At 37.8% G+C, this 25,742-nt stretch overlaps 1 protein-coding gene across 2 annotated transcripts in view; it reads left to right on the top strand.

Annotated features, from left to right (window-relative positions):
• Positions 1-1,958: 1,958 nt before the first annotated feature.
• The window catches only part of ogdhb (oxoglutarate dehydrogenase b), a 29,277-nt gene continuing 5,493 nt past the window's right edge, over positions 1,959-25,742 (top strand). Inside the window, exons 1-17 of one of the 2 annotated variants that reach the window (XM_067573785.1) lie at positions 1,959-2,136; positions 3,560-3,963; positions 8,046-8,234; positions 9,583-9,657; positions 10,039-10,138; positions 14,925-15,040; positions 15,738-15,892; positions 16,040-16,186; positions 16,276-16,366; positions 17,208-17,387; positions 18,639-18,767; positions 19,528-19,707; positions 21,988-22,140; positions 23,085-23,187; positions 24,327-24,455; positions 24,540-24,690; positions 24,785-24,912. In XM_067573785.1, coding sequence (XP_067429886.1) covers positions 3,730-3,963; positions 8,046-8,234; positions 9,583-9,657; positions 10,039-10,138; positions 14,925-15,040; positions 15,738-15,892; positions 16,040-16,186; positions 16,276-16,366; positions 17,208-17,387; positions 18,639-18,767; positions 19,528-19,707; positions 21,988-22,140; positions 23,085-23,187; positions 24,327-24,455; positions 24,540-24,690; positions 24,785-24,912 — 2,260 coding nt within the window. In that variant the 5' untranslated portion in view covers positions 1,959-2,136; positions 3,560-3,729. Of the gene's footprint in view, positions 2,137-3,559; positions 3,964-8,045; positions 8,235-9,582; positions 9,677-10,038; positions 10,139-14,924; positions 15,041-15,737; positions 15,893-16,039; positions 16,187-16,275; positions 16,367-17,207; positions 17,388-18,638; positions 18,768-19,527; positions 19,708-21,987; positions 22,141-23,084; positions 23,188-24,326; positions 24,456-24,539; positions 24,691-24,784; positions 24,913-25,742 lie in introns of both variants that reach the window. The other variant, XM_067573784.1, reaches the window with a different exon arrangement.

The raw sequence follows: 25,742 nt of genomic DNA, 5'->3' as shown, positions 1-25,742 counted from the left end.
ACTGACTAGAAGTAAAATGAATGTGCCCTTGCTGGAGTTTTCTGTGTCTCATTGTTAAATATTGTAAAGTTTAGTTGGTGCAGGACCACACTGAATATCATTGGATATATTAAAATGAAGCAATGCACAAGTCAGTAATGAAGTAAAAAGTGAAAGTGGAGTGAAAGTAAAGTAAATTTACTCTCAATTATTATAAGTGAAAGTAAACGTATGGGGCCATTCTGCAAAAATTATACTTTTACTTTTGATACTTAAATTTTCCTGATAGACTTTTTAAAGTATTGAAATGAATATGAGTATTTTTACAGTGTGATTTTGCTACTTTTCTGCTTTGAGATCTAAATTTACAGGCTTGACAGGTCAAAGAGGACACAGTGAATGTGAGTGGCCACCTGAACTGTGTGTAAATGTCTCTTTTATGGCTGTCTTTAGCATCACAAAGATTTAATTTGCATCACCAACAGAGTTGCGCTGCCAAAACACAGATTACATTATCATATATCAACATAAAAATATGAGTTAGCAGGACATGGAGGTACAGTAGTCTCCCTGGGAACAAATAAACCTGGATAAAATGTACTCAAGATATAAAAGCAGTACACAGAGTTAGAGATATGAAAAAATAAGTACAGTTAGTTCAGGATGATTTTGAAGGGCTTTAGTTGAGTATTTTCCAGACTGTAATTCATGAGACATAAGAAGAACTTTCACTTCACTCTCACCTTTTACATCACTACTAATTTGTGTATCGCAACATTTTAATCTAATTAACTCAATTTAATGTTTGTTGTAATGTTGTTTTTTAAACTAAATCTAAAAATATTTCATAATGTGACACAGCTATAATATATCACTCCAGCAGGGGGCGTTGATTTTACTTCTTCACTACAAGTAAAGCTGTAGCATTTATAAGCAGCATATAAACACTTATTAAATGATTAATAACACATTATAATGTAGTTGTGAGTAGATATGAGGACATTTTGTATGTATGAATGTATTTGTCAATAATTAAAACTTGTCATATGAAGCATGCATAACTATAAACAGGTAATGTATGATTGATAACACAGTATAACAGATATATGATATATGATGACACACATGACAGTGTAGAGTGTACTTACAGTGTATTATTAAACACATAAAAATCAGTCACAAGCAGCTTTAAAACTGTTTATAAAGGTTACAGTGGTCATTCTTGACCTTGGAAATGGTAGTTTAATAATCCACTTACTAGATTTCTACAGGAGCTTTCAGATGCACCTCATGGCCTTCAACAGTGGATAGAGTTGCTCAGTTGTCAAGAGTGGTGAGGATGTGTTTATTTGTTTTTATCACCATAAACATAATAAATATAATTAATAGCCTATATTTATAATATAATTAATAATTAACAAATTTTTTAAAAATGTGCAGCAAATATTGTAGCTTTTTAGTGTTTTTAATGTTTTAACTCGTGTTGATATGGTCTTCTCTTTTGTTTTTTAATTTGTTCTGTAAAGCAGTGTGAGCAGCATTTTGTGTATAACAGGTGCAATATAGATACAATCTATAATTATTATTGCTATAATCATAAAACATACACCAAATACATTATTTTTTATTTAATAGTCATATAAAATATCCAGTCATATTCTTTTATTGTTACAACCGTGTTATATTGTCAGTCATTCATAAACTCCTCACAGGAGGGGTTATAATTGTTGTTATTGACAAATACATGCTTAAAATGTCCGTTTCTCAACTTAAAACTACTTTATCGTATTTTAAACCTTTAATTAATTGTTATAGAAATACTTAAATAAGGAGGGGGGGCGTCAAAATAAATATTGTTACTCTTCAGGGTAAGCAGCTCTGAACTCACAGTTTTACGGAGTCTGCTGATGCAACAGCACTGTTTTTGCGCTGACGTCACCGCCGGCGTGACGCAGATCAGCACCAGAGGTGATTAGACAGTGCCCGAGCGCGCGACTCAGCTCTCCCGCAGCAGCAGTTTCACATACACAAACACACACACATACACACATTCAGCGCATCCTGGTCGTGCTCCGGACAGGACAGTTTGCTCCTCATTAAACTACACGAGAGGTTGCGGAGAAAGCTGCACGAGCACCGACAACTCCGCGGCAAAAGGTAAAGAACTGAAAAAATAAAATGTTAGCAAAAGTTTACTTGATTAACTTCGGAGAAGAGGGAGAGGTTCTACTTTTATCTGACGGAAAGCTGTGCTGGAGTCCTCCTGCACGCGACACTATAGTTTTTAACAGTTTGTATGCGCTCGAGCGTGGACGGTTGATGTGTGTGTGTGTTTGTGTGAACGTGTATTACGTATGTTGTGGGGACATTATGTAAACACAGCTACATTGTGGGGACTCCTTTGAGAGGACAAATTGTAGCTGGTCCCCACAATGTAACATATAAAATTTACTGTTAATACTTGGTTTATGGGCACAGTAAGGGTTGGTGTTACATGTGTAATGGTTGTTGTTAAACTTAAAAAGGAATTAATGCAAGTCAATGTAATGTCCTCTTAAGTGATGGAAACAACTTTGTGTTTGTGTATATGAGGAGTTACTGTACTCAAATTTTATGGACCTCCAAGACGTTCCCCAGTAATGGCCTAGCTATATTTAGGATGTACAGTACCTACTGAACTGAGTTTTATCATCTGACCAGGACATACTGGGAACAAAGATAAAGTTACAGCACTGAGGGTGTTCATTTCATTTAGGATAAGGTCATTTTCTATTTTCTATATGATCCAACTAACAAGTATTGTCTGTGTAGCCAATGTTAGCTTATCCCTCTGTGTCACAGAGCTCCATTGTTTTCCAAAAACACATCAATGAGCCACACCGTTGCATTGGGTGACATGTTCACCTTCCTTCATTATTATAATCATGGGCATTATTGTTTATTTTGACTTTATCTGCTGCTGAAAATAGTCCCCCAGAATGCACTACTTACGCCTGTTAGATAATGCTTGCTAAAAACCACAGTGCCCAGCTGTTAGAAATGTTTTAGTCTTCTTTAGAAATGAAAGTGAATATTTGTGACACATTTGTAAGGATTTATGCCATTAGTAGGAACTAGCTGAAACAACAAATTGATGAGTCAAATTGATGAGTAACAAAAATGCCAAAAATTCATTGTTACCAGCTTCTTAATTGTGAAGAGTTGCTGCTCTTCCTTGGTCTTATTTCATAGTAAATGTATCTTGTAAAATATCTTGGGAATTTAGACTTTTAATTGGACAAAACAAGCAATTTCCCGATGCCACCTATAGGCTTAAGGAAATTGTGATTGGCACATTTTCACTATAGAAACAGACATTACCAAGTAGGAAACAAGTTTTGGGGGATGAGTGCCTCAGACAGGGTAAGGAGGTCAGAAACTATTAAGAGATGGACTAACACATTGCTGAGTTTGGTATTTTCATGGGATTTGTTGACCATAACAAAAATATAAAATGCCAGCGGCCTTCTACTTCAAGATTTGCTCACACTGGTGAAATACAGTGTTTCTGATGGACAATTTTTACATTTTGACTTAACAGTATCCAGAGGACAGCCAGCGGAAGAGGAGAAGGAGCTCAGCCTCACTGGTTCAGCCAGACAGGAGGAGCAGCTGCCGAGGAGCCTGGAGGGTCTCCTTGTCCGGGACAGTGCTGCTGCATTTTTCTTCCAGGAAGGGAGGGGGGTGAGGAGCTGTGGCTGATCTGTAGCCATGCATCGCTTAAGGACTACAGTTGCAAGGCTTCGGCCTTTAACGGCTGCACAGACAGCCCAGAGCCTATCACAGCCCAGGACGTTGGGGGTCGAAGGGGGCTTAAGGACGTTTCAGCCCGTGAGGCGCCAGAACACATCTGTGGCTGCTGAGCCCTTTCTTAATGGCACCAGCTCTAACTATGTGGAGGAGATGTACTATGCATGGTTGGAGAATCCCAGGAATGTGCACAAGGTACAGAACATCTTTTTTGAAATCTTAAAATTGCCTTCAGGCCCTCACACCAGTTCACCTAGGCAAAGCAGGCTCAGCCTCACCCCGTAATTAATGTGATGTAAATTAATGTGATGTCCTGTCCCAAACCTTTGCACAGAATTCATGTCATGTTATCCTGAGTGGCCCCACACGTTCTTTCTGAGGGCCTGAAAACATAAAAAATAGTTCTCAATGGTCACATACCTGTTCAAAACGTAGTAGGGTAAAGGTTGCACAAATAGACACTATCAATGCTGTGTGCGTTTGTGTTTGTGTGTGTGCTTGTTTGAATAGGAGTGCACCATATTGCTCTGTTTTTTTTATCCACTGCACTGCAATATTTATTAGATATGTTTATTATTGTTATGTATCCTTAGTATAGGACTAATTATTATAGATTATTTTTAGACTTATTACATTGTACGCTGCTGGACCTGAGTACAAATTTCGTTTCATGTGTAAGCATGCGAATGACAATAAATTAACCTTGAACCTTGAACCTTGAACCACAGCAGCAAGCAGTAGAACAAAAAGTGAATGACATATATTGCAGTGGACAGGTGGAATGACAAATACTATTAATGTTCTCTCATCTAAAATAAAGTTGCACCAATATACCAGTAAAGTAGTTTAAAATGTGTCATACAAAATCACAAACCACTAAAGGGTTGGAGTAAAGTAAAAGTAATGCAGTGATATGACTTACCAAGGAAAGATCTAAGTCACCCAAATAAAAAAAAACATACAGATAGTTTGGATGTACTTTGCTCTAATTTTGGGTTATCCATCTTTAAGATTTCTGCCACCGCCACAATACATGGATGTTCATTTGTGGTGCTCATAGCATTGAAACATTTAATTTAAAACATCTCTCCAGACACAGTGCCCCTGCTGCTACAGATAATCCACACAGTCTTTATCAAAATTGTTCTCAGTCATTCCATTATCCACTCCATAGAGTAGTTTATGTGTTATGTGACTCACACTTTGAGCACTTCTACAGCTTGGATTGGCATGAAACTCTCTCAGATAAATCATCAGTCCAAATGATTAACAAAAATTTTAGAAAATATCTGTTTTTGAAGTCAAAGGTACTAAGTGGGTAGAAGCTAATCATGACTTCCAAGGTACATTTCAGCAAGAAACTGAAATGTACAGGGCCATGGCTACAGAAGTTAAAGATTATGCTGTTGAGAAAACTGATGTTTTGTGATTACAAAAGTAAAGAGTGGAAAATGTTTAATATCCCAAGAAGGAAACCTGCATGTTGGCTAAGAGTGTATAATTAGCAATTAGCATGTAGTGTTCTGGTCAGGGCCCTGGATTGTAATGGTAGTGGATGGTAATGTCAGACAGCTCACACTGTTACTGTGTGTATATAGCTGTTTAATGAATAGTGAAAAGGTCCATTAGACTCTGTGATCAATGCTTCGGTGATCAGTTGGATGTGTGTTTATCAGTGAGGGACTCAGTGACAGCTGATAGAGTTACAGACTGATGGCTTTGGATGTAAAATGCATCACGTTGTAACGCTTGTGATATTTCAGAGAGAAGAAAATCAGAGATGTTCAGAGTCTCTCATCATGACCCTCTGCAACTGATGTATAATACTTATTCATTCCTGTATTCACACTGTTTCTGATGAATTAAGTTTTTCTTTTTCCCAATGCTAACTTTAATTACTTATGAGGAGGATTCTGTGCTTTTAACTGGCACACACAATATTAATTTTTTATAGCTTGCAAGAGCTAACTTTGTGTAGTCTTTAACTTTGTGGCACATACAAATCACCTCTAAACAGTAATTTTAATTTAAGTAATTCCTTTATTTCTAAATACTGAGAATGTCCATAAATAAATGGTCAGGACATTGTGACTATGAGTTTTCTACCCTCCTGCTGGGTCCACATCCAATAGGAGTCATTAGGAGTAACAGTAGCACTGTTATTGCTATTATAGCACTGCTTACGATGGCTTTAACTTAATATTTCTCCCATAATATTAAGACGTTATAGTACAAACTTACTACAGTAAGTGCTTAAATGGGAACAAGTCAGGTTTCCACCCAATCAACCACAATTTGGAGATAACTTGAATTACTGACTCCATTCCAGCCACTTTCTCCAAGTCAGAAATGACCCAATTCTTTTTAATTTCTTTTGACAGTCAAAGCAACGCTGAATAGGTCTTTTGAATTCAATCTCATGATTAAAACCAGCATTTACAAACAAATCACTAGAAAGCCTGATTAAAAGCCAGGTTGCCAAACTTATCTAGAACTTTAAACTTTGCTTTTGGTGTTGCCAAGTAGAACAACCTCAGATTTACCATCAGTAAGCTGATGAAAAACATTAAGTGGATTAACCCGGAAACCGTTGGACACAGGCTTTCATGTTTTAGAGCTATCATAAAAATGTTCAAAGAAACATTTTGTGTGGAAGATGGAAGGTTGGGATGTTGTTGATGATCCAACGCCTGTTTAAAGACTATTTATCTTTTTGTAAGGTTTTGATCAGTAGGGCTTTTTGTAACCGCAGACATCCTACAGTCATTGTTTGTTGGTAATGAGCTGTGTTATTGTTGGAAATAAGTAGCATGACAGTGGTGTGGTCAAAACCTCCTCTATGTTATGTCACATCCCTACCTGTAAGCTGATATCCCTCCTCAGAGGCGGATGTAAAGAAGCTTCTTTTAAGCTGTGACAACACTGATTCAAAAGCTTCTCACAGCAGTAAGCTAATTACTCTCCTCTGTGGTTAGAAACTGAGATGCAAGGTCAAACACGCGTTTATGAGTGTTTTCAGCCACACACAACAGCGTGGCAATGACTGGAGACTGAAATATCTCAACAACTATTGGATGGCTCACCATTACATTTTTTACAGACGTTAATTGCCCCAAAAGGATGAATCCTATTGACTTTGGTGATCCCATGACTTTTCCTCTAGGGCCACCATGAGGTTGACAGTTTTTGAAATAGCTTGACAATTATTGGATGGATTGATGTGAAATTTGCTACAGATATTCAAGATCTCGAGAAGATGGATTCTAATGATTTTGGTGATTCTATGACCTTTACTTTAGTGCCACAAGCCACTTCACTTATTCTTTGAAATAGCTAAACATCTACCAGGTGGATTGGTACAAAATATTGTACAGATGTTCATGGTTACAAATACATCTGAATGATGAATCCCAATGACCTTGGCGATCCCCTTGCATTTCCTCTAGAGCAACCATGAGGTTGACATTTTTGTTTTAGTGTGAAATATATCCCGTCAACTTTTGGATGGATTGCTGTAAAATTTGCTCCAAACATTCAAGGTCCCTAGAGGATAAATTCTAATAACTTTGATGAACTTTTCATGTAGCGCCATCATCAGGTCAGAAAGTTTGTCCAATATTTTGGTTTATGATCAAACACCTGCAGAACTAATGACATTCCCATCAGCCTAAGATGTTGTTTGTGTTTAGTGCTAATAGCAGATTTTAGCATGCTAACACACTACAATAAGATGGTGAACATGGTAAATATTATGCCACATTTATGTTATATCACATGGATGGGAAGGATCGGAAAGATTCCCATGGTAGGATTTTGCGAGCGTTCACATCATCTGACAACTCAGGAGGGTTGTATGATAACTGAGTTGGTAGTATAAGGGCTTAAATAGTTTGCATGGACAAAATTATATCATATCCATTACATTTGGGCTTAATTACATTGAACGATAGACTTTGGCTGACATGGTGCGTCCATGTTTGATTGGTTTTCAGGCACTTGTGTATTTTTAGAGCTAAGTCAGATATATATCAGAACTTTTAGAAAAATCCCGGTTTCCCAGTTGTAATTGTGCCTTGGAGGTTGATATGAACACTATTTACAAGTTGAAAACTCATAACTGCAGTAACTCTGATACGACAAATACTGCATTACACATTCAAGTGAATTAACATTTGACCCAGTACTTTGCTGGAGCTGTAAAGACACACTGAAGTACTAAGGAATGATACTATTTGTTTAAACATGTTGAGTAAGTTGTCTCCTCTTTCTCCCTGCAGTCCTGGGATATATTTTTCCGTAACGCTAATGCTGGGGCACCGCCTGGTGCGGCTTACCAGACCCCTCCACCTCTTAATGGGACCACTCAGGGACTGACCAGTGTCCAGGCACTGGTGGGGGCTCAGCCCAATGTGGAGAAGTTGGTGGAGGATCATCTTGCAGTCCAGTCACTGATACGAGCATACCAGGTAAACTACAAACACACTTGTGCTATTTATGTCTCACAGAAAATACTTGTTGTCTCATTATTATAGGGTTATGTTTTATATTTGTGTGATTCCACACTATTTTCTCATAGGCACAGGGTTTCAGAAGGACTGTAGTGCAACCACATGACATTTATGTTCAGGCCTCTGCTATCAGTACAAGATAATCGAACAGCTAAATGATAAGGAAGGACACAGCAATGTGAAAATGGACTGACTGCAGTTTGCTGTTAGGAAAAGAGTTTACAAGCCCCATCAATCTTAATGATGACTCCGCCAATGGAAGCTCGTTTTTGAGACTGCATTGGTTGGTTGGATCGTGCTTTCATCATGTTTGTGTGGAGAGAAAGTAATTCTGCTTTGGTTTATTTTACAAATACTCTAAAGTATTTTGGAAGCATTAGGTGATTTATATGAACTAAAGTCCAGTGATGAAATTTGATCTAATGCAAGCTTTAGATTGAGGGCCATAATCATGTGTTGTTGTTTTTTTTAATACAAGCTTACTTTGACTCACATATCAAAGTAATAAGTCTATTTGGATTTCTGTTATTAGAGTTTTATAATAGTTTGTTCTTAAGACATTTTAACAGGAAGTCTAATTGACCCCAAATGTAAGTTATGTCACAATCTAGGATAATATGTTTGCCCATATAACATTTAAAAAAATGAATATATATCCTGTATTCTGTATTTTGTCACCTTTTTGAAATATGAAAGCTCATTTTGTGGCAAAGGAAAGGGTTACCAGTTTTAATAAGGTTATATTAGTTTTGGCCACTTTTATACTGTCATATTATTATGTACACAATATTATATCATTTTATTATTACTGATGGCTTAATGATGGAGCTAATTATATATATGATAACTATAGCTATAGTCAGATTATTTCCCTAACCCTAACCCTAACTCTAACCCTTAAATGTAGTGAAGCACAAAATGTAAATATTCCTGTAAAGTGCAAGTTCTCAAAATTATAGTAAATGCAGTACTTGTAAACATACTTTCCACCGCTGCTCAAGTAGTCTACAACGCTCATCAGTTTGTGTAATGAACTTAAGGCCTATTAAATGGACATTGGGCTCAGACGAGAAAACAAAGCATTCTCTGTCTCTGGTGGTTCCTTTTTGGCAGCTTTTTCACAACATTTGACCTATATCTGTGTCCAGGATTCTGCTCACATGTGTAGACGTATGTTAAGAAATCTTACAGGAAGCGGTCAGCAGTTTCCAAGGGACAGACAGACATTAATCTACTGATTAGGTTGACAAAGACTGACCTGTCAAAGCAGTCACATACACTCTGAGTTGTATTGCCCTGTGCGTAGGTACGAGGGCATCACATAGCGAAGTTGGACCCCCTGGACATCAGCTGTGTAGACTTTGATGATGCCCCGTGTACCGTTGGTTTCCAGAATGTTGGTGAGAAATATAATCCTGCTACGTGTTTACTAATGATTTCCTCTCTGTCCCTGTCCTTCCCTCTACGGACCGCTTTGTTTTTTCCTAACATCCTTACTTACTCTTTTGTTTGTCCCATTGGTTTTATTTTTTTTCCTTCCATTTTATTACTGGACACACAAAAATATCCTATCTTCCACCTTTTTTGTCTCCTTTGTTGTTTTTTCTTCCTTTCCTCCTTTTATTTTCTTTGTCCATGTGACACACCCATTAATTCCCACATCATTATCTTGAGTAATCTCCCGTCCGCCTTCGGCCTCCCACCGCTTTTGTTTACCTCCACTGATCCACCGTTACCCTGCCCCACCTTGAATATACTGTAGGTCCGCGGTCACCACATGGCTCAGCTGGACCCTCTGGGCATCATGGCTGCCGACGTGAAGCCCACACCTTCTGATATCACCACTTCCCACGATAAACTGGGTGAGGAGAGCAGGGAGCAGATACAGAGGGAAATTAGGAGTTACAAGAAAGAATTTCCTCATTATCTCCCAAATTACTCTCAATCCCATCTCTCTTATGAGGTTGTGATATGTAGCACAACAAGCTGTAAACAGAACAGCGTTCCTGCACATGCTCAGTGCTGTTTGCCTTACACAGAGCTAATCTCTGAAAATGTGACTGCTGTTATTAGTCTTTGGAGCCATTTCTAACCAAAGTAACGTGACCAAACTCTTCATAATGAGGGAACATGTCACCCGGTGCAGACAATAAGACAAATATAGAAAATCGCCAGAATTATCCTTTTAAAAAAGGTAGACAGTGTGCACATCCAACCCTAATTGGGTACAGGTGCAGGACGAAAGACATGAAGGACAACTACTGGAAGATATTGCATCTTGAGTGTTTGTTTAGCAAAGCAATAATCAGCGGTTCTGCAGTACTGATGAACTGAAGGTCAGTATCTTGGTTGCCTGATTGTGACAAATCCCTCTGGCTGGTGTATATCCTCCTCTACTATAATTTGCATTTTCTTTTTAACTAGATCTTTAATTCATACAGGAGCTGCAAAACTCTTGGACTAAAATATTAACAGATAAAAGATACAACTGCAGACATTTTTTTCGTTTAAAGGCTCTGCTGATTTGACCTTTACTGTTCCTCCCGAAGCCATTTAGGATAGTTAAGAACAAATCATTAAACTGCAGACTTAATAGATTATTGTACAGTAAGAACAGTTCATTGATGATTTACCAACATCATATTTTATGGCTCATTAGGAAGTTGCTGAGTCATTAATAAATGGTCATGAGTTTTTGACTTTCAAAGAAGATGAATCAAAGACCAAGCTAACAAGACACAGCTAGTTATGCTAGAGGGGGATCCACACCAGCTAAAACCTGGCGATCCAAAAGTTGTTTTATAGATGGCTTATTACTTATTATTTCAAAATTATGAATAAACTCCTCATTATCTAACACTTTGGAAAATATGCATTATTAGAAAGTAATGCCTTTTATTATTTGTTATCATTTTATTTATGCTTCAGTATATTCAACTATTTTACTCTTAATAAATCCATTTTTAATGCCCTAATAAGTCACGTTTGATCTTCTCACATGTGCATCCTGTTTGTTCTTATCAGCACATATTGTATTTACAAGTTATGGTTTCTAAAGATAAGACACCTTTGCTTTATGGTTGTTATTTTCAAAGCTGTTGTGGCTGCAGATAAATAAATAGACACCAGTCATACACACCTCTATGTGAGATGACATAAAGGATTCGAGTTGAGGTGAAAACTTTGGGAGATAATATGTCAGTTTTTATTTTTTAGATAATTATTATTATTATTCAGCTATCTGATGTAGAAACATATAGCACATGATTCACTCAGTCCCTTGTTCCTTTACTGTGTTACCTAAACATGGACTTGTCAGTTTTGTCGCAATAGTGCAAAGAGTTGGGGAACAAATTGGAAAGTGTGTATGTGTGTGTGTGTGTGTGTTTGCTGTGGTGTGTTATGCATGCCTGTAGCAAACTGTCATTGTGCTAAATGAAAAGGTCGGGCCTCTGAGTTGAAAAACAGGTGATTGTTATGAGCTGTAATAGGATGTTTCCACAGTTAATAGTGGTATTGTTCAGTTTCACCGAGTTCTGCTTTGTCCTGGTGGCGAGGGTCACAGAGGTCGAACAGCAGGTCGGTTGCCATCCGTTTGGGTTTGAATCGGCCCTAAAAGAATATTTGAGAAGCTCTGCAATTCTTAACCAGTGAATGTTTGTGTTTTTCCATGCCACCAGAGTTCTGTCATTATAAAGTACATCTGTGTAATCTGGAGGTAGGACAAGACCTTCAACCGTCTGTTTCTTCTCCTTCATTGGGAACTAACTCTCGGCCTACAACCAGTAGTGTACTGCACACTAATATTAAAAGCTCTAATAGTTTGCTTTCAGTCTGTGGTTTCTGCTGGTGAAGTTTAATTTAAAACCGGTTTCCTTTGGTTTATCATTAGCCTTAAAGAGCTATAGAGTTGGTGTTGGTTTATAGCCATTTTCAGACACTGAATACGTAACATTCATCAGATTAAAAGGATGCATGTCTGAAAGTGCCTTATGTTGGTTCTCCTCACTCCTTGGGGAAAACATCAGGGTTGACACAGTGTATTGAACTATCAGCGACCTGCAGGGATGTACTGCTTTCAGGCTCCTGCTAACCTTTGCTCAGCAGTCAGTGGGGTCAACAAGTGGGGACTTATCTAGGCTTATCTGTACCTACTTCATTAAAATGTTACTGTGATTAGATTGCAGGCAGACACTACCTGACGATACTGCGTTGTATATACCGCCTCTACTTTGAACCATCAAAGAAAACAAGTTCTGTGTTTTTTATGTGCGGGGCGGTTCACAGAGGGGGTGGAAAGTCTAAAGATCCCTTATATAACACAGAGAGCTGACTCTGCCATATTGGATTGGAACCCCCTCCCTCTTGTTCAGAGCACAGCACCCTGCACTAATTTGCTGACGGAAATGTACAAACACAGACATAGATACTGTTCCATTGTCTTATCTCTGTTTGGTGCAACCAGGACGTCACATGCTTTAGATAAACACAAGCTACCCTGTAATGTCTCAGACTGCTCCTCTTCACAATCCAAGCACACAATTCAACATGTACTGTATGAAGAATAAAGTTTCCAATAATAGATTAATAATAAATGAATATTCATTTTGAATATTATATTATATATTAATTATATATCTTTTAGTACAACCAAACGCTGATATTTTTTTAGGTGACCAAAATGTTACAATTAACTTTCACAAACTGAAAACACACTGTGAAATAGCAGCAACTATGGCTATACTCTGCAAATCTGGGGTTACACCATGGTTACGATATGTAATCAACGCTGTCACCATGGTAGCCACTTGTCAATCACAATGTTGCCACACCCTAAAGCATACCCTTACTCATTCTGTATTGAAGAAGACTATAAACTAATGATTGAGGCCATAAAATCATTAGGAAAGTGTTTACTGAGGTAATTAATCAAGGTCATTTCCTCAGACTTCCATACAATCTGACTTCTTTTTGCAACCAATGGAGTCGCCCCCTGCTGGCCATTAGCGAGACTGCAGGTTTAAGGCACTTCCACATTGGCTTCACTCTTCAGACCGGGAGCTACCCGCTTGGTCCAGACACTGGTGGTGGCGGCGGCTGATGGCTTCTGTTGAGACTAATAGGCTGATGAAGTGATGAGACTGATGAACCTGTGGAGATTGGGTTGAGATGAGGAGGTGGAGGGGCGTGCATAACAGCTGGACTAAGCAGAGATGATAGGCTAACAATGATGGTGTGTTGCTATGCTATTGGATAGAAGTGACCAGCTGATGAACAGCTGATATCTCGATCTACGCCCCGGTCACTGACAGCTGGGAAATAGAGCGAGCATGTGTGAGAGATGAGAATGGGCCTAGGCATACATCCATTTGTGAAATGCTTTGTAAGAGAAACAGAACGTTAACATTGTGTAACAAAGACAAAATCAAACGTAGAAATACAACAAAAAATAAAATAGAGCAGAAAACAAAGACCACATTTCTGGGTGAAAAGTGCGCAAGCATGTTTTAAAGGGTAACAAAGGACTTGCCTGATCTCGTTGGGCTGGTTAGTCCAGATTCTTTTAGAGAGCGTTTCAAACTGGATGTGTGAAGATTGAAAAAACATGAAAATTAGAGCTTCAACCATTAGTCAGTCGACAGAAAGTTCATCAGCATCCAGTTTGATAATGGAATAATCCATTAAGTCATTTTTTTTATTAGGATTTGAAACTCCTATGTGTCATGTGTGACAGTAAACTGAAACTGTTGATGAGACAAAGCAAGACATTTGAAGATGTCACCTTGGACTCTAAGAAAAAATATAACAAGCATTTTTCACAATTTTATGACATTTTATAGACAAAACAATTAATTGGCAGATTAATCGATAATGAAAACAATTGTTAGTTGCAGCCCTAATTAAAATAGGCAAGGTGATTTGAAGTTGCATTGTGGGAAATGTAGGATGTAGCATTTTTTGGAACTTGACCATGCTAGGACGTAAAAGTTACGTCTCAGTTTGCTGCATCGATTCTGTTCATTCGGTTTTTTTAATCTTTCACTTGCAAGTCCCCCAACTTTACGGAAGTGCTACGCTAAATTTCTGAAGTGCACCTTTAATAGTGATGTTAAAATGTAAATATATACTTTGCACACCATGTGGCCCTGTGAAGCTCACTAACATAAACATAGTCAGGAGTTCAAACCTCACTGCATTAACATGTCAAAACCAAAAGATAAGTAAACTGATCTTTGTACATACAATCGGTGGAGTGCCTTCAAATGATAAAAGTCGATAGGTTGAAGCTCGAAAGGCTACAGAGTAATGTTTATGTTCCTGTCGGGAGTCTGGCTGCAGCATTTTGGACTAAATGTAATCTGCCAGAAGAGACAGCTGCACCTGGAGTTAAAACAGTGAAGATGAAAATGAAGCAGAGATCAGATTTTTCCTGTAAATCTTGAATTCAGCTTTGTTTCGTGTGTTCCCTCCTTTATCTCTTGTGTATTTACAGCCGTTATATGTCAATCTCATGGTGTCATCTCTTTCTGTTCTGCCCTAATTCCCCCCCCCCCCATTCCCCACCCCTACATTGGCCTGGTTTACATGCCTGTGCTTGTTGTCTGAGTTTTTTTTTTTTTTCTCCTCATGTCAATGTGGTTACAACAGGTTTGTACGGGTTGGCTGAATCCGACTTAGACAAGGTGTTTCGGCTTCCCACCACCACCTTCATCGGCGGCAACGAGAGCGCTTTGCCTCTCAGGGAGATTATACGCCGCCTCGAGGTAAAATTCTTTAAAATAGGTCAATCTACATTCCTACAATAATAATAACTTTATTTGTATAGCGGCTTTCCTGCAGCGATTCAGCCCAAAGTAGATTAAAAAGTAATGTTGAGCAGAAAACAAAAATTAAAATAAAATGTTTGATAACAACACTGTGAACAATAAACATCTTAAACAAATATACAGTATACAGTGTGACTGTTTAACTGGAATAAGACAATATTTTACTGGTTAGTAGAAGGTTTCGTGATATAAAAAGAAAAGTGATATGTTGTACTTTATGTTGTAAAAACAGAATAATTTATTATCAAGTAATAACCAGAAAATATGTCATAATGACATGAAAAATAACTTCATAACAAGAAACAGCAATATGCTGCTGTAAAAATAATTGCTACATATATATTAATATTTTTTATCTTTTATTTTATTTGATCTTTGACTGTTTATCCTGTCTTAAGTTTATAAAAGAGGTCTTTGTAAAAGCTTTTAACTTCTTACTAATTCATCTATAGAGTATATGTAGGTAAAACTATGTTTTTATATGTGAAATGTCTTTGTGTACAAATTAAATGTTTAAAACTATAAAAACTGTATTAATGTACAAACAAATAAACAAATGAATAAAACTCATTACATCCCCCATTTGGCCTTTCAACTCTACACACACACTTCAATCTTCTCGTCTCTCTTCTAGTCAGCGTACTGTCAGCACATCGGAGTGGAGTTTATGTTCATTAATGACGTGGAGCAGTGCCAGTGGATCAGACAGAAGTTTGAGACACCAGGAGTCATGCAGTTCAGTCTGGAGGAGAAGAGGACTCTGCTGGCCAGAATGATCCGATCCACCAGGTCTGTCTGAGTTCCCTCACATGCCTTAACACACCTCAGTAATTAACTGAAAAAAAAGCATCTGGAGGGTGAATCTAGGGGGGTGGGGAGGGGGTTAAGATGTTCTGAGCCTCAATGTGAAGCAGCAGCACCACCACCTGTTCACAGGTTTGAAGAGTTTCTCCAGAGGAAGTGGTCTTCAGAGAAACGTTTCGGTCTGGAAGGTTGTGAATCACTGATCCCGGCGCTCAAAACCATCATCGACAAATCCAGTCAGAGCGGAGTGGAGAGTGTGATCATGGGAATGCCTCACAGGTACGCTTTGAGCCTGTACCTCCACTGTTACACTGTCGGAGCTGAAACATCCTCCCTCATGTCTGTCTTTCCCTCTCACGTCTCTTCAGAGGCAGGCTCAATGTGCTGGCTAATGTGATCCGGAAGGATCTGGACCAGATCTTCTGCCAGTTCGACTCTAAACTCGAAGCTGCAGATGAGGTTTGAACATTATGTAGCGAGACACTTGCAATTTTTGCTGAAGTAACATAAACGTTGAAATACATGAAAATTTAATAACAACACTTGCTATTGATAAATCAGAAAATAGTGTTCTCAGACACCAAGGTGACAGGTGAAAAATATTCAATTCATCAACTTGGTAGCAAACATTACACATCCAGCAGTTACGGAGCAACATTATCATTCATGTGGAGTCGTGTTTCTGTCCACCTGGTGAATATAAGTCCAATATTCACTCTCTTTTAGCTCTGTTTTTGCTCTCTACCAACTCCTGAGGGAAATATCTGTCTCTTTAGCTGCTAAATGCTCCACTATGTTCACCAGCTAGTCTACAGCTAACTGTGTCTGTTTGCCGCTTTTTCTCTGAAATCAGCTTCCTGCTGCGGCCCAAAACGACGCTATGAGAGCACTGAGAGTGAACCAAAACAGTAAAGTTGCAGTCGGACAGATAAACAATGAGCTGAAACTCACTATTAAAACTTTTTGGGGGAGTTTTTCCTTTTCCAAATTGATGGTCTAAGTGTCATAGGATATACAGATGTAAATTTTTTCCCTGTCAGGAATATTAGTGATTTGTCATGTTAGGGTATTTAACATAAACACTGAAGCTGGAACCAGGAAATGTTTGGCATTTCATCTTGATAAATGACCAAAATGATGAATTGACTGTCAAAATATATTGATTAATTTTCTTTCAAATGACTGATCATTCAGCACAAGTTGTGGCTTTGTTCTGGATAATCAAGGTCAAACAGTTTGTGACTGTTTAAAGCTAAATGTGCTAATAAGCTTTAACTCTTTCTTTATTGTCTGCTCTCAGGGTTCTGGTGATGTGAAATATCATTTGGGGATGTATCACAAGAGGATGAACCGGGTCAGCAAAAGGGACATCTCAATGTCTCTCATGGCGAACCCGTCCCACCTGGAAGCAGTGGACCCAGTGGTGCAGGGGAAGACCAAAGCTGAGCAGTTCTACTGCGGAGACACGGAGGGCAAGCGGGTACGCTGGTTTATGTTTCTAGCCATGCTAGCTGAGCGGCTCTAGGGATGGCACTTTGGTCCAGACTGAAATATCTCAACAGCTGTTGGATGGATTTCCCTGAACTTAAGTACTGATATTCATGGTTCACAAAGGATGAATCCCCCTGACTTTGGTGATCCTCTGACCTTTTGCTTAGCACTAGCATTGAGGCAAAGTTTTCTCTTATTCAGTGAAATATCTCAACATCTACTTGATGGATTAGCACACAATTTGGTTCAGACGTTCATGGTTCCGAGAGGATGAATCCTCATGACTTTGGTGATCCTCTGAGTTTTCCTCCAGTCACCAGCAGGTTGACATTGTTGGTTTTGATTGAAATATCTCAACAGCTACTAGACAGATTGAAATGAAATTCAGCACAAACATTCATGAGGATGAATAACAATAACTTTGAGCCTAAACTAAAACAGTGAACATGGTAAACATCTGATCTTAAAAAGCAATGAATTCAGTTCCTTCAAACAAAGAAGCCCTTATAGAAGGTCTTAAAGTCTTACATTTCCAGTCCAAAGGACTTACATATTGTCTCTTTCCTGCTGCAGACAATATCATTAGTTGTAAGGTTTTTTTTCAATGTATTTGCAAGCTGTTGGTAGATGTTTTACATCTATAAACTACAGTGAGATGGTGCAACAGTGGATTGTGCTGCAGGAAGCTGTTTAATCTTTTTTTTGTGGAGTTTCAGTCAGCAGCATCAGACCTGCAGCGAACACTGTCACTACTGCAGCTACAGTAGCTCATCAGCTCACTGTAGACAAGTCAAGATTTTACCAAAAATTTAAATAATTTATCATTTTTGAACTGATTAATAAAATCCATCAACTTTCTGCCACTTACTTGGGTCCAGGTTAAATGATTAATTATATTATTAATTATTAATTATTGTTATATACAGCTGGGAAGTACAGATAATAATGTGATATAAATGACAATAAATTCATGTATTTAATAAATAATACTAGGCCTCATTGTCCTGAATGGTTTCCCATCATTCTTTGACTGGTGTGACTGTGACAAAGGTATTAAATTGCATTTTATATAAATTTATTTTAAACCCCAATCTTAGCATTATCATTGTGAGCATGTTAGCATGATGATGTGACCATTTAGCTGCTAGCATGGCTGTAGACTCTTCGTCTTGTCATACAAACATCTGGCCAACACATCTGTGTTTGTATCATATTTGTAACCTGATGAATGATTCCCCAGGTGATGTCTATCCTGCTTCACGGCGATGCTGCGTTTGCAGGCCAGGGTATCGTGTACGAGACCTTCCACCTGTCTGACCTGCCGTCGTACACCACCCACGGCACCATACATGTGGTGGTCAACAACCAGGTACGTACTTCCTGTGGGCTCTGATTGAGACATAGCATGATATCATGTTCATATGTCTGGCAAACACTCACTGTCTGTCTGACTTCAGCCAGACAGGAATGCAGGAGAGAATTAGCCGTTAAAGCACCTTTGAGAAAATTATATCTGCCAAATAAGAAACGTTATGTGGATCAGACTGTGGGAGAAACACACAATTACTGTAAATATATTATATGGACTTCCATTATTGTAGTGTTTGTTTTTAGCCCCATATTAAACTAATCTCTTTTTATGAAATTTGATTTCAATATCATGTGCTGTGTTTTTGAAATGGTTTGAGTCCAAAAATATATTTATACTTACATTGAATATAATACCAGTTATTTTCTTGAAGTACTGAATCACTGGCCTGCATGTATGGAAGCGTATTTATATCAGATAACAGCAATGAATCATCACATACTGAGCACAAATAAGTATAAAGGAAATCGTGCTGAAGCAGATGTTGGCAGGTTGAGGGAAAGCAGGGACACTGAAAACTTAATTGAATGCACAGACTGAAATAACACTAGAAGAGAGTTGATTTTTAGATACAAACCACATAATGGATCCAGAAATGCTGTGTGAACCGTGCTGGTTTGAATTGAAGACTCAGTGTCTAATAACAGCTTTGAATCTCATCTTTAAGTTGTATCAGTTTCTTTATCAGGACATTAAATTGTAAATATTAGGAAACTTATTTTTCTTAACTGTTTGCATATAATTACTCTCATCCACACAGATCGGCTTCACCACAGATCCCAGGATGGCGCGTTCATCTCCGTATCCTACAGACGTAGCTCGGGTGGTCAACGCTCCCATCTTTCACGTCAACGCAGATGACCCAGAGGCTGTGATGTATGTGTGCAACGTAGCAGCTGAATGGAGGAACACCTTCCATAAAGATGTGGTCGTTGACCTGGTAGGTTGTTCTCAATGACTACATGCATTACACAGCGAGTTTCCACTGATGAAATTGTAGTTTGGGGATATTTAACACTATGCACCTGTAATTTACCTCAAAGTTCATACCTTTTATCTCAAAATCATTATTAAATCAGAACACACAAACACCATAAACACACTGTAAAAATCTGCTTAACTTCCCCTTTACAAAGATGTCCGTCTCTCAACAATCTGCTACGGATGAGCATCAGAAAATCCATTTTGAAATCACAGAAAAAGGAAGCTCCTTATAACTTGAGGTCTTGGTTCATAATAATCACATTTCAGACTTTTTTCTCGATTAAAAGTTTTTACAGTTCATGTGTGTAAACTGGAAGTGTTGAGAAGGAAAAACATCATGTTATTCCATGGAGCTCATTCGCCAAGTTTTCTTTTCCAAAAAACGTTTCTTTATCACAACTTGATATCAATCAGAATGATGTCACAAAACATATTGATGCCTACACAATCAGAGTGGTCAAATTAATGAAAATTGTGTTTCTGTAATTTGTTTGTTTGTCACTATCAACACATTTTTTGACATTACTAAGGCTGAGAATGTCCTCATCAACGTCAACACTTATATCCCTGAAACCCTCACAATCTCCTCTGTCCATCCAGATGTGGATACTACTAGATTCAAATGTTCTGGACAAAAAAATAAAAAATTACAAAATTCTAATTTACTTTTTTTTTCCATAAAAAGTCACCTGGAGCATGTATAATACTACTCACAGGGAGAAATGGTGGCATTTCTGAATAGCCTAACTTGACTGGTTGACAAGGCAGATGGCGGTCCACCTAGAGCCCGGTCCTGCTCAAGGTTTCTTCCCGTTAAAGGGGAGTTTTTCCTTGCCGCTGTCACCAAGTGCTGCACATGGAGGAATGTTGGGTGTCTGTAAATTAAAGAGTACAATCTAGACCTGTTCTATGTGAAATGTGCCCTGAGAGAACTTCGGTTGTGATTTGGCGCCATATAATAAAAAATTTACTTGCCTTGACTTGACTTGACCTGAAAAAATACATGGCATGCCTTGGTGTTACAAAAGGTAAATGTTCTTTAGAGAATTAAGTCATTGAATATCAAGACATTTTAATCATCTACTGGAATTTATTGTGTTGGCTGAAGCTTCCTAGAAAATGAAGAAATTGAGAGCTTAATGAGGCTTAACGAGACAGGTGAGGGAAACTGAGCAACCAGCTGTGAGGAACATTTGAAAGTCAAAGAGGTACCTTGCAGCCTTTTTGCACACCTTTCTCTGAAATCCCCGAGAGCGTTCTGTGTTATTTTCAGAGAGCCAGCATGCAGGTAGAGACAGGAAAGGTTCATGTAAGAGAGTTAAAAGTTAAAAACAAAAAGAGAAAAACAGGTGAAAGAGACAATTGTTAACCTTGCCTGTTTTCGCAGCTCAGAATAGAACTGTACACTAGGACTAATGTAGGAAACCCCGTCTGTATTAATAAATCCAACACTAGCTGCTGTTGTAATCTGCATTCTTACGCTCACATTTCCTGTCTGTGTTCTTGGGGTCAACAGACCAACACAATGCAGTTCAAGTAAATTAGCCATAGAAGAAAAAGGTGGTGGGGCACTGAAAGGAAGCAAAAATGTGCACAAGGCAGGTAATTAGACATGTAAAAATCCAAAAATGACGGTAGTTTTAGAATTTCTACAATGCTGGAACATCATTTGGGTATCTGCAGGTCTTGAAAAGTCCTAAAAATGGCATTGAAAAGTCTTAAAAATGCATTTAAATGGTAATAAAAACTCTTGAAGTTAGAAGTCTCAAATATTTTCTCTTTGCTGTTGTAGACAGATGTTATGCACCCTAAAAATGCATTGTTTCAACATTAGATTGCACTGCAGGAAGCTGTTTAATCCTTTTTGTGGAGTTTCAGTTGGTTTTTAGCAAAAACCTAAATGAATTAATCATTTTTCACTGGTCACTGATCCATTTTCTGCTGCTTAAATTTAAGTTTGTGAAACCCTGCAAAAACCCTGATCCTGGTTTTGCAGTGTGAGACTATGGGAACCCTGAATTTGTGGAAATTAGCCAAATACAGATCACCATCTTAGGAGACTAAGCACTGAAATTCAGAGTGACTCACTAATGTTTTACATAATAATGAATAAAAATGCAATTTCATCATGCGGGATGAGAGACCAGAGAAGTTAAAAAATACATTTTCTTGATTATGTCAACAAGAGAAATGTATCATAAGAAAAGCATATCTAAACCTTTATCTCCTCTTTCAGGTGTGTTACAGGCGAAACGGCCATAATGAGATGGACGAGCCGATGTTCACACAGCCGCTGATGTACAAGCAGATCAAGAAGCAGAAAGGAGTCCTGCAGAAGTTTGCAGAGAAAGTCATCGCTGAGGGAGTCATCACGATGCAAGACTATGAGGTAAAGAAAACTGCACGCCTGTAACTTGCTTATGATTGTAACAATGATTTGTAAAATTGAAGTCCCTTGGTTTGGATTTATTATGTCATAAATTTGAATCTGGCTTCTGTGTTATTGGCACCACAAAAAAGCCTCTTTGTCATATTTACTTTGAGCTTACTTTTAATCTGAAGACGCTGTTTCTTTCTACACAGCGGCAGCACTTTATACAAAGAAAGGCGATGAGTGAGATGAGAGTGGAAAACAGGTTTCATTGTGAGTGAGGGGAAAGCTGTCACTGACAGATGGCTCTGCTCTGTGTGACATAATGGAGCATCTCAACAACCTGAATATTTAACTGCAAGGACAAGCTTGTGATCAAATAGTATCACACAATGAAAACTACAAAAGAGAGTGAGAAGCAAATTTAAAACTTGCTCACGTTTCAGTCAGATTTTTCTCTGTTGTAGTAGCAGCAGCAACAAGATAGAATATTTGATATTTGTAATTTCTGAGTTGCTGCAAATTGATCTGAAATTGCTGTGAAGAGCTACTTACTTTAAATAGAAGTAAAGAAATAACAAAGACGACTTTGTGAAAATGCCTCCCTTGTTTTTTTTAATCTGTTATGAGACTAATTTGCTTCGTGGTTCTTCAGATGCAGTGAAAATACAAACAGGAATGTACAAAGAGAATTTAAAGTTCCTAGTTTAGTTCCTGTGGCTCCACAGTTCCTGGAATATTTGCTTGACGAGCTGTTAATCTGTATCATACAGTATTTAGGCATGTTGCACGACTTAAAACATGGACAACAAGGGTAATATAGGACTTTGAAGTCTGTTATTTTGTATTGTTAAATGCCATTTAAACAAGGCATGTCTAATATAATGTTATTTACTGCCTTATTGTGGTACTCTTTTAAGATTTTCTCTTTCACACACCTAACTTGCATCCATCTCTTTCAGGAGGAAGTCGCCAGGTACGACAAAATCTGTGAGGAAGCTTACACTCGCTCTAAAGATGAGAAGATCCTTCATATCAAACACTGGCTAGACTCACCTTGGCCTGGTAAGAGCTTTTGTTTTCATCTGTCTGTGAGTTTGAGGAAAGGCCACAAAGAAAAAAGTAAAATCAAAAGTTAGGCACAATTAAAAACACAAAAAGCTCATGCTAAATCAAAACTATTGGATACATTAGAAATTGTGCAATAATTAGCCAAAATTATTAGATACTTAGTCATTTTTTTAAATATTAATTAAAAATTATGATACTTAGTCAAAATAATGAAATACTTGGTTATAATTGTGAGATAGTCACAGTTATGAGATACTTAGTCAAAATTTTGTCAGAATGATGAGATACCCAGTCAAAATGATGATACTGAGTCAAAATTGTGAGATATTAAATCAATTATTATGAGATACGTAGTCAAAACTATGAGATACTTTGTTAAAATTGTGAGATACTAACTCAAAATTGTGAGATATTATGTCAAAATTATGAGATAATTTGTGAAAATGATGATACTTAGTCAAAATTGGGAGATATTAAGTCAATTTTTATGAGATACTTAGTCAATGATATACTGTACTTTGAAAATTAAGATACTTAGTCAAAATGATAATTGATAATATGATAATTGTGAGACATTTAGTCAATTACTATGAGATACTTTGTTAAAATTGTGAGATACTAACTCAAAATTGTCAGATATTATGTCAAAATTATGAGATAATTTGTGAAAGTGATGATACTTAGTCAAAATTGTGAGATACTAAGTCAAAATTGTCAAATATTATGTCAAAATTATGGGATAATTTGTGAAAATGATGATACTTAGTCAAAATTGGGAGATATTAAGTAAATTATTATGAGATACGTAGTCAATGATATACTCTACTTTGAAAATTAAGATACTTAGTCAAAATGATAATTGATAATATGATAATTGTGAGATATTTAAACAAAATTATAAGATACTAAGTCAAAATTATAAGATACTAAGTCAAAACTGAGATACTTAGCCAAAATTGTGATATGATTACAAATTACAAAATTTAGGATACAGTTAGATTTAATTTACTTATAAAAAGTTGACATAGCATCTCATAATGTTGACTTTTCATGTATATTTTTACTTTTATCTTCTAACCTGGCAGACATCGGCCTCCATAGTAATGTTTTTGTATGTGTTTGTGTGTTGATAGATTTTTTCACACTGGAGGGACAGCCCAAAAGTATGAACTGCCCTTCCACTGGCATCAGCGAAGAGGAGCTCAGCCATATTGGAAAAATTGCCTCCTCAGTGCCGGTGGAAGACTTCACTATACATGGAGGTACTCTCCTCTCTGATGAATATTCTATGACCGTGTTCTCACTCGATTTCACACTGCAAATTTCTGCCCGTGTTCATGTTTTAGGTTTAAGTCGCATCCTAAAGGGCCGTGCAAATATGGTGAGCCAGCGAGTGTGTGACTGGGCTCTCGGGGAGTACATGGCCTTTGGCTCTCTGCTCAAAGAAGGGATCCATATACGCCTCAGTGGACAGGATGTGGAGAGGGGCACCTTCAGGTACCACCAAATACACCCATGGAGGAAAATAAAATGAACTTTCACCACTTATCCATGATCACCGTCTTCTCTGTTTCTCTAATTTGCTTCACAGCCATCGACATCATGTTCTTCACGACCAGAATGTTGATAAGAGGATCTGCATCCCAATGAACCACATCTCCCCCAATCAGGCTCCTTACACTGTCTGCAACAGCTCTCTGTCTGAATATGGAGTATTAGGTGAGCAGCATGCACACACAAATAATCTCTTCAAATAATCATTGTTTGCTGCATTTAGCCCCTTTCAGACCTGAAATTGAACGTGATGGCAATTTAACAGGGATATATCAGCCTCAGCCGTTTAAGCTCCTGTCTCTTTAAACCCCCCCCCCCCCCGATGAGCCCACTCTGTTCTGATTGGTCAGCTTCAGGAAGCTTCGTAAGCTACGTCAATAAACTACAGTAGCAGGATTTCACTTCATTATCTCGTTCTTTACTCCAAATGGCAACTTCTCAAATACATCCGTACATGTTGGAGCCTGAATCCGATCTGAAATATGAGAGTGGACAAAGTCAACAACCACAACAGCAAAGATTACAGAACAGAGGCACGTTTATGGACATGTGCCGAGCTGACATCCTCTCATTGAGAAAATTTAAAAACGAAACGTTTAGAGCAGCTGAAACCTGGGCTTGTTGATGCAGGGAACATTTTTTACTTTGACCATGTTTAACATCCAACATCAGAACAGGAATAAGGATATAACAGAGTATGTTCCCTTTTACATGTAGGTCTCATGCCTGAATAAACCTATTTTGATTATTGAATAATTGTTGGTCAATCGATTTAATCATTTTAGTCATTTTTTTAAGTAAAAATGCCAAAACTGTGCTTGTTGCAGCTTCTCAAATGTGATGACTGGAAGCTTTTCTGTGTCATACATGATAGTAAACTGAATTTCTTTGGATTTTGGACTGTTGATTGGACAAAACAAGACATTTGAAAATGTCACCATGGGATCTTAGAACGGACATTTTTACTATTTTCTGACATTTTAGAGACAAACCAA

This window comes from Thunnus thynnus, chromosome 19, assembly GCF_963924715.1.
Source record: "Thunnus thynnus chromosome 19, fThuThy2.1, whole genome shotgun sequence".
Taxonomy (NCBI): Eukaryota; Metazoa; Chordata; class Actinopteri; order Scombriformes; family Scombridae; genus Thunnus; species Thunnus thynnus.
This window is presented reverse-complemented; position numbering and strand designations above follow the sequence as displayed.